Source organism: Convolutriloba macropyga, unplaced genomic scaffold (genome assembly GCF_964194025.1).
Source record: "Convolutriloba macropyga unplaced genomic scaffold, txConMacr16.3 SCAFFOLD_6572, whole genome shotgun sequence".
In the NCBI taxonomy this organism is placed as follows: domain Eukaryota; kingdom Metazoa; phylum Xenacoelomorpha; order Acoela; family Convolutidae; genus Convolutriloba; species Convolutriloba macropyga.
Window position 1 is genome coordinate 1 of NW_027450296.1, and position 10,149 is coordinate 10,149.

At 37.2% G+C, this 10,149-nt stretch overlaps 1 protein-coding gene across 1 annotated transcript; it reads left to right on the forward strand.

Moving 5' to 3' along the window:
- The first annotated feature begins 612 nt into the window (after nucleotides 1-612).
- Nucleotides 613-8,064, forward strand: LOC142355774 (uncharacterized). The gene is made up of 4 exons (XM_075407833.1): nucleotides 613-704; nucleotides 3,177-3,229; nucleotides 6,010-6,122; nucleotides 7,884-8,064. The coding sequence occupies exons 1-4, from the start codon at nucleotides 644-646 to the stop codon at nucleotides 7,981-7,983; spliced, it is 327 nt and encodes a 108-aa protein (XP_075263948.1). The 5' UTR covers nucleotides 613-643; the 3' UTR covers nucleotides 7,984-8,064.
- The last annotated feature ends 2,085 nt before the right edge of the window (nucleotides 8,065-10,149 follow it).

A 10,149-nucleotide genomic window follows, 5' to 3' on the forward strand; every position in this document is an offset into this window, starting at 1 on the left:
AATTACATAAAAAGTCAAGTCATCATGAGAAATTCTGGCAAGTCAATCTCGTGTGTGCAAGTATTGTGCACCGGCTACGCTAGCAGGCACAAACGGAAAAAAATCCTATATATAACAAATCATTGTCTTAGTTGATCTTTTTGTGACGAGATTTTATGCTAGAATAGTTTGTACACGTTCATGTTTTCCTTTGAGAACCATCATTTTGCTTAAACAAGAAAAATTTCCGAGTATTTAAAAGATCTGGTCAGTTAAAATTTAGAAGTAAGTTTTTGTTATGTTAACTTTGATCACGCGCTTAGAACAAGTGTTGTTTGTCTACTACCCTGTTTAAACTACTTTTATAGCCTATATTCGGTGATTTAAATTAGAATATAAGTCTGAGAGGGAGTGTTCAATTTTTGTGGGACTTCTATTCTCTGTATCAATGGGTGTCTCTTAATTCGGCGAAAAATTTCAGCCAGTTTGATCGCCTAGTACATTTATTTGATCAAGTTTTAACCTTCTTGTATCACTTTCTCACATGTTGCTTTTGATGTTTCTGGGCCAATGGGATTGCTGCTGTGTGAAAAGTAAGAGAAAACTTTATCTGAAAATTTTAATTCAAAGTTTGGAAACCTAATCTAAAATACAGTCAGGGAAAATGAAATTTTTGGTTTGCCAATTAATTCTTTTTCTTTCTTTGTTTCTTTCTTTGTCATCAGGTAATGTAATCATAACCTTATTACTTAAAAATATTTCAATAACTGATCGCACTTTTTTGGGTTTGTTCAATGTGTAAACTTAAACGTTTGATTGAAAATCAATGACGGGATGTCGTCTTAATATTTAATTATCACAAAAATTTTGAGATTACACAACTTTAAATTTAATTATCACAAAAACACGCTACCAAAATCGTGATTGAATGAATTATTCGCATGATTTCCTCGTGAATAATTATTTACATAATATGTTATATAAGTGAAAACACTATACGGTTTTTGCTGAAGCACACACTCTAAATTGAACTTGTTCGAGGCAATTATCACAACGAGGATCTTAGCTCTAAGAAATTTTCGGTTGAAAGTTGAAAGAGAGAGAGAGAGGAAACTAAAGTAAATTGTATATAAGATTTACATGGCTGGACAAAGAAAACTCTACTTGTTCAACGTAAACTTGCTTAGATAGATAAAACATTAAAAAATTTGTAAGAACATGAGAATGGATTAAAAGCAACGCCAAAATTTGAGAGTTTAAGACCGGTTCGCACACTAGGGTTGCAAGTGAGAGATAGTGATTCGAATCCAGTACGATTCAATTTTCACAATAGTTGTTCCTTCTCAGAAATCTTCACAGATTTTTCACCTTTCGGTTCTATCCCGGTGTTCAGCTCAAACTTATTAACACTTTCGAATTTCCAAAAAATGAAACAGTTCTTCCGCAGCAGCCAAGCCGATCTTTTAATTCTCTCATTGAGTTTACAACAAGTAAAATTTATTCCATATATGCTGTTTCATGAAAAGAAGGACAGAAATGATTTCTTGTTGTAGTTTTTCTCTTAAATTAATGCGCGGAAATTTTAGATTCTCTAGATTCTCTTAACTATTAATACAGACTGAAAAAATTCACAGAAGTCTAGGAGTACTACGACGGCTTTGCACTCCACTGACCACTTTTGAAATTAAAAATTTTGGCCAAAGTCTGCGCCAAAAATTTTTTGTTGGGTGTGGGATTTCAAAATCCTGTGTTATGGTTTCCCATGCTGCTCTAAGTTTGTGGCATCAGCAAAATTGCTGTAGTAAAAAAAAAAACATAAACCATAATTAACTGACGTTTTCCCCCTTTTCAAAGCCAAAAAAACTGAATGCCAAAGATTCCATCGAAAGCTTCTATTGAAGTGTAAAATTTTGTTACTTGTTATGTTTAATTTCATGCGCTTCCAAAACTGAAAAGGATAGAATGTTTAATGATTTTTATGCAACTTGTGTGTGATCAATTCGGTACCGTAGACTAATCAATCTTTGATCTAAACTGTTACCATGAATAAATCTGTGAATTATTTGTATAGCCGGAAAGAACTGTAAACTAAAATAGAGTAAGTTCTAAGGAATTCCTTAGACTCTTTTTATATGCGGGAACTGAAATGAAACTTGTTTTTAATGTGAAATTTGAAATTTTCAAATAACTGTTGTTTGTTAACAGGAATACTTGCGCCAAATGTAAAACAGACAAAAAAGGGAGACATCTTGTTACGACTGAAAAATCATGTCTTGTTCTCTTGTTCTTGACGCGGTGGTTAGACTACACAATTGAGCAAATAATTTGCATGGAAAGCTCTCCAGGTTTTTCAATGGCTATTAAGTTGGATGAGTTTGAGCTGATGAAATGTTTTTCCTCGAAATTAAAAAAAACTTGGTTTTGAACCCCTGTATATGCTTTGCAATCTTCTCTGGAAAAGAAGTGCTCTTTCTTTGAAACCAAAATTTTAGCGTCAAGAAAGGCGGGAGATGAAAGAAAAGTTTATATTGAATGCGAGGAAGGAATTTTAAAATAATTTGAAGATAAAAAACTTTAAAATAGGAAATTAAAAAGTTTGTTACTCTGCGAATTTCTTTGAGCATAGAAGTTATTCAATTTACTGTCTAGTCTGCAAAGTTTTTTTGGTAAAAATAGTATTGTATTTCTAGCTGTCTATCATCCGCCTGAGAACACATGTTTAAGTAAATTTGAATTCGTGCTAATTTTTTTTCTGCGTCTCGTAGTGAGTCAGATGAGATGACTAATTTCATCTATAGAGCTTGGAATTTATTATATAGAATAGATTGAACAAGGAAATGTGTTTTTATATTGCACCAAACACACACACACACACTCACACACACACACACACACACACACACACACACACACACGCACACACTTTTGTACTGAACTGTTATGACTCCGAAGTTGCTATCTTTAACCAAGTTACTTTTTATGGCTATGCTGAAAACATAGGTAATTTTGATCTCCTTCATAGAGTTCAAAACAGGAGTGACCCCTTCACAAAAACATTACAGTTCAAAGTTATTTTTCAATCAACAGTTTAAATCATTCAATTGTGTTTTGAACGGCCCCCACGTAATTCCCGGCTTTGTCTGCTCCACCCCCCCCCCCCATTACTTGGTGCCATTACATTAAAAACTTTGTTTCAGCTGGAGGTACCCTTAAAATCCTAGATTTGGCTCAGAGGCAGTACTATAACCAAGTATGTATAACAATTCCACCTGCTTTACTCAACAATTTTAATCAGAGCGAGGTTAAAAAATATTTTAGTTATTCCATTAACCCTTAAATAATGATTCATAAAACAAATCAACAGATTCTTGCGTTTTTCAATCTCCTGATCACTTGACTCAAACTTGCCTTGTATATTATAGTTCAAAAATATTTTTATGAGAAGAACTTTGTTATAATTCGGCCTCCAGATAACTTTAAAAACTTTTTTGATAACTTTGTTGCAATTTCTTACCTGTGCAAAACTCAAAATGTTTATTTAACAACATCAGTTGTAGAAAGTTTAGAACATCACCAGAAGTGGAGTGAGGACAAGTTCCAAGCGAACTGCGAGATTCAAATAGGCCAAGCAAGAAATCGTATAAAACATAGCCGGAAAAATACAGGAAATGACCCGGGGAGCTGTGCAATATAAAGTCTTATAAGACCTAATGTCATTCTGGAAAATCTCGAAAGGCGGTTTTTCAGCTTGACTTGCGATACTGCCGACACTATATCAGCTATATTATGTCAAAAACCGACGCTTCGTACGTTTTGAAACGGACGAAAACCGACGCTCCTTACGTTTAAAACCGACGAAAACCGACGCTTCTTACGTTTTGAAACCGACGATAACTGACGCTCCTTACGTTTAAAACCGACGATAACTGACGCTCCTTACGTTTAAAACCGACGATAACTGACGCTCCTTACGTTTTGAAACCGACGATAACTGACGCTCCTTACGTTTAAAACCGACGATAACTGACGCTCCTTACGTTTAAAACCGACGATAACTGACGCTCCTTACGTTTTGAAACCGACGATAACTGACGCTCCTTACGTTTAAAACCGACGATAACTGACGCTCCTTACGTTTAAAACCGACGATAACTGACGCTCCTTACGTTTTGAAACCGACGAAAACCGACGTTTCTTGCGTTTTGAAACCGACAAAAACCGACGCGTCTTACGTTTTGGAACCGACGAAAACCAACGTTTCTTGCGTTTTGAAACGGACAAAAACCGACGCTCCTTACGTTTAAAACCGACGATAACTGACGCTCCTTACTTTTAAAACCGACGATAACTGACGCTCCTTACGTTTAAAACCGACGATAACTGACGCTCCTTACGTTTAAAACCGACGATAACTGACGCTCCTTACGTTTAAAGCCGACGATAACTGACGCTCCTTACGTTTAAAACCGACGATAACTGACGCTTCTTACGTTTTGAAACCGACTATAACTGACGCTCCTTACGTTTAAAACCGACGATAACTGACGCTCCTTACGTTTAAAACCGACGATAACTGACGCTCCTTACGTTTTGAAACCGACGATAACTGACGCTCCTTACGTTTAAAACCGACGATAACTGACGCTCCTTACGTTTAAAACCGACGATAACTGACGCTCCCTACGTTTAAAACCGACGATAACTGACGCTCCTTACGTTTAAAACCGACGATAACTGACGCTCCTTACGTTTTGAAACCGACGAAAACCGACGTTTCTTGCGTTTTGAATCCGACAAAAACCGACGCGTCTTACGTTTTGGAACCGACGAAAACCAACGTTTCTTGCGTTTTGAAACGGACAAAAACCGACGCTCCTTACGTTTAAAACCGACGATAACTGACGCTCCTTACTTTTAAAACCGACGATAACCGACGCTCCTTACGTTTAAAACCGACGATAACTGACGCTCCTTACGTTTAAAACCGACGATAACTGACGCTCCTTACGTTTAAACCGACGATAACTGACGCTCCTTACGTTTAAAACCGACGATAACTGACGCTTCTTACGTTTTGAAACCGACGATAACTGACGCTCCTTACGTTTAAAACCGACGATAACTGACGCTCCTTACGTTTAAAACCGACGATAACTGACGCTCCTTACGTTTTGAAACCGACGAAAACCGACGTTTCTGGCGTTTTGAAACCGACAAAAACCGACGCGTCTTACGTTTTGGAACCGACGAATACCGACGTTTCTTGCGTTTTGAAACCGACGAAAACCGACGCTCCTTACTTTTAAAACCGACGATAACTGACGCTCCTTACGTTTAAAACCGACGATAACTGACGCTCCTTACGTTTTGAATCCGACAAAAACCGACGCGTCTTACGTTTTGAAACCGGCGAAAATTGATCAAAACGACAAAATAACGTAAGGGCTTTGATCGGTTTTGGCGATGTAAAAATGACGAAAACCGACGATTTTTTATGTTTAAATCCGACGAAATTCTCACCGCGGGTAACTATGTTAACCTAAATCAGCACTATAAAAAATGGAAATAACAAAAACCAAAAGCCAATTGCTTATTTAATCTGTAGAAAGTGTTCAAAAGATGCAGACACAAATTATTAGTTCAACTCATGAACATAACTTGCTTCAGCTAATGAAAACTGTAGAATTATGCAAATACTCCTCTTCAGGTCGTAAACAGACTTTCAGGTCGTTTGAGAGCAAATTAGCTTTTTAGTTTTCTATCGATATTTTTGATATCTGACTTTTAGGCTTATTTTCTTATTGTTGTAATAATAAAAGTTTTACCTACCTACACCTACCTACCATCCTAACCTACTCTACCTCCCCGCCATCAAAATACCCACCTCATCCTCCCAATGTACCCACCGCAACCCCCGCAACTTCTGGCTATGCGTATTAGAAATCTGGCATTTCAAATTCTGACGTCTTGAAACATGGTCGTTTTCTTTAAGAAAAGCTTTACACTTTGATAATCCAATTAATCGCTTAGAGTTTGAGTTCATCTGGACGGGTGTCAAGAGGAATCCTTGATCATGATATGGGTGGAAAGGAGTGTCATGAGGAAAATGACAAATGTCACTTCCATGGAGACTGCTGCCAAGGGTTAAGTCAAATGCAAGAGCCCCACTTTCCGTCTTTACAGGAAACGCCAAGAGCCATATGACCCTAGTTAAAATTTTTGTGCCACAAATTTTTTTTCTATGAAATTAGGTGGGATGACCGGCTAATATCGGATGATTTATTCTCAAACGAAATGTGAGGGATTTGTTTTCGTAGTTAGTAGCGAGCTTACAAAAGATGGGGAGGGGTTTCAAGTTTAAAGCACGCGCAGATTGAAAGAGGGGTCCAAGCAAAAAAAGGGTCAAAGAATTACATTTTACATCATCGCTAGATGTGGTAAAATTTAAGGCGACTACATTAAGCTTTCAAATTTCTAATTTCTCAGCAATCATATTGCAATAATCTAAATATGTAATTTGATGCCAGATTGCCGTAAGTCGTTTAAATGTGTGGAAAATTTAAACTGCTGTATGAACGACGCATGGGCTTGAAATAACGCAAAAAAAGTCATATGGGATTTTGGGAACTTGTACACCTTATATGAATCATAAGGAATCATGAATTTTCCATCCCGGACCGCACTTAATTATTTTTTTTCAGCGCTGAATCATGATAACTTTTATTCTGAATTTTGGACTGCCAAGTACCATGATCATGTCGAAAATTACAATGATTATAGCAAAAATTCAGGACAAACTAGTTTCTCTGAATTTGTTCTGAAATACATGACAAAATCAGACTGTGGCATTACTGCTCAGAAGAAAATATCAGCCTGAAAAAATCTCAGAAAATCTTTAAAAAACCATGATAAGACAATATATGGTACGAAGCTGTCATATGTGGTTTAGACTGCAATACAGACTATTATAGAGTCTCATATTTATGCGATGAATGGGGTGTTGAAAAATGGCAAAAATGTACATACCGGATTGTTGGATACCATATATGAGTCATAAATCAAAACCATCTTGGCAACTATAGCAAGATCATAGAGGAAACTTTTGTAAGGCGTTTAGGGAGCCATATTTGGTTCTTCGATATGATTCCCGAGAAAAGTCAGTCCTGAACAGAAAATAAACTAAAAAATGTTGCAGAAAAACACAGCGGTAAGACTCCATAAACGCAACGAAGGTCTGTGCGTACTTAAAAAAATGTGAAAAACCTTCAAACAATAAGGAAATTGCAAAGTGAACCAGTATGTAATGTTGACAAGAACTTTTCTGGGGGAAGAGTAGCTACATCTTCGAAAGTTGGTTTTTCAGCTTATCTTGGGATAGTTCCGACATAATATCAGCTAATTTATGTCAAAAACCGACGCTTCTTACGTTTTGAAACTGACGAAAACCGACGCTTCCTACCTTTAAATACCGACGAGAGCGGACCAAAACGACAAAAAAAACCTAAGGGCTTTGATAGGTTTTGGCGAAGTAAAAGCGACGAAAACCGACGATTTCTTATGTTTGAATCCGACGAAATTCTCAACGCTGGAGATACTTGTTCGGAACAGTACATTTGAAAATTCACTGACTAGTTGACAGAGATATAACAAAAGTTGTATGTATTCTGCCTCCACTTAGGGGGTATATAGTTTTGAGCCCTCAAGCGCACGTACTATATTTTACATGTTTAAAAATGTTTAAAAAATTCAAGTTCAAGTTAAAAAATGTCATGGAGAAATAATATTCTGAGGTCATATGTAAAACCTTTTGAAGTTTTTGAAGGTTTCTTGTTCAATATTGAATTATATGTTTAGTTGTCGAAAAAACGTCTACGACAATAAATTTGTTGTTTTGTTTGTTTCAGACTTGCGTGCAAATACACCTACGAGGGCGTTTGTTTGCCTCACAATGGAGAAACTATATTCTCCTTTTTAGGAAAAGTGTACGACAACATCTTCGATTGATTACCATACCAATGCAGGAAATTACGAAAGATCTCGAAATTGCATTCTTGTCTCATTTAGAGTGGTGCCGTTATAAACACTGTCAGAAAACATTGCTGCAATGTTGAAAATAAAATCTATAAAATTTTGTTTTTTGTTTTTGATTCACAAAACAAAGAATTAAGGAAGAGAATTTACAAGATATAATGAACATGATTCAAGAATGAGCGTTTATAGGATGATGTCCAAGGTTGAGATCCCAGACAGAATCAAGTCTGTACAGACCAAATATGAACTCACGAGGGGAGCGTCGTTCGTTCAAAATTATCTTACCCCAGCCCGGGTCGAGGTTTGGCGGTGAATTTTTGTAAGAAATGCGGTGAAATGCGGTGAAAAAAATAATTTTCACCGCGTATTTCTTACATCGTTTTGCGGTGAATGCGGTGAATCGCGGTGAATTATTTTTTTTCACCGCGTTCTCAGTATTCTTACAAAAAAGAATCGTCCCCACACAGGTTCGAACCTCTGACCTCCTGCATGCCTTCAACTGCTGAAAGTCATATGAAAACTTTGAAAATCATATGCGGTAAATTTTTGCAAGAATGCGGTGAATTTCGCGGTTGGTTTTTGTAAGAAATGCGGTGAAATGTGGTGAATTAGTTTTTTTTTCACCGCATTCACCGCTTTCACCGCTTTTCTTACATTAATTTGCCACAAAAGTCGATGCGGTGATTATTTGTAAGAAATGCGGTGAAATGCGATGAAATATATATTTTCACCGCATCAACCCCAATCACCGCATTTCTTACATACATTCACCGCATTCACCGCATTTCTTAGAAAAATTTAACCAAAAACCTCGACCCAGGAGAGTAACCCCTCAATTTGTAGCTTTCAAGACAGAAGCCAAAACTTACTTCAGTTGAAGAAAAGAGCAAACTTTCAAACGCACACAAAATTGCACTCCGTTTTTTTCCCAATGTACTAAGAATTTATAATTCTTGTGTTATAGAAATTACCTGAAGTTTAAGAAAATAAATTCAAGATTTCCAGGACATAGCATATCATATTCAGGCAAAAAACGGTGTGAAAAATGCGCTACCCAAATACCTAATCCAAAACACCCAAAACACGTAATTTATGCGATTTCAAAATTTGAAAAAGGAAAACAGCAAAATCGGCAGATTTTTTCATTTTATTTTGTAATCGAAAATCACATAAAATAGGTGTTTTTAAAAGTTTTTGAGGTGTTTGGATAGCATACATGTTATACAATACATTTTGAAAATCCTACTGACTGGTTAACAATTTTGCAAACACATCCCCGGGATGACAACCTTAAATGTTTCTTAGAAACAAACCATACGTAATTCCATTCTTGGAAATAAACCATTTCATGGTTTCCCGCCTCGTGATCAGACGTGTCTGATCACACCTTTTTCAGTTGCTTACAAGCACTTGGGTTTCATAACTACGCTTTCTGAATTCAAATTCAGTTGTTCCTCTCTCTTTGTATATCGCGCCGCAAGTAAACGAAAGTAGAATTACTTCGGATTTCGCTCCGCGAATTGCACTTTTGAAAGAATTAAGCTAACGCGCGACAAGTTGAAATCGAATCTAAAAAGGGTATGACATGCCGCAGTCAGCAAACAGGCGTACACTGCTCGGGATGGACGCTTTCTGGGACAAGCCACCAACGGCCCCCTCTTCGCTGGGGAAAAATAGAGAGTGCAATACAAACTGGCAGTGCTTGCAAAGGAGAATATAATCCTAGACACTCTACATGGATCAAAACTCGAGATGGTGGATCTCCCGGTGGAACCCATATATGAAGAAACAATAATGGGTTCTTCGGCACAATCAGAAAGAGAAAGAAATGCTCGCAACGCGCAGCAGAACATGAACAGCCAAAACAAATCTCAGCAACTAATCGAAATTGGCATATTGTGTTGAGACAAATCATGGCCACAGGCGGATCGAAAAAACAGGGTCTCTTCTCTACTTGAGCATCGGGTGGAAGGACGTCGGATCCTAAACTGTAAAAACCCGCGTATCATAATCGATACATTGTCAACTGCAGAATTTTGGAAGATCGTGGAAGCTGCATCCATTCGTCCTCGAAACATCACTTTCGATCGACACGTCTTTTTAATAACAAAACAGCTTCGGGGGAAAGCGTGGAACATT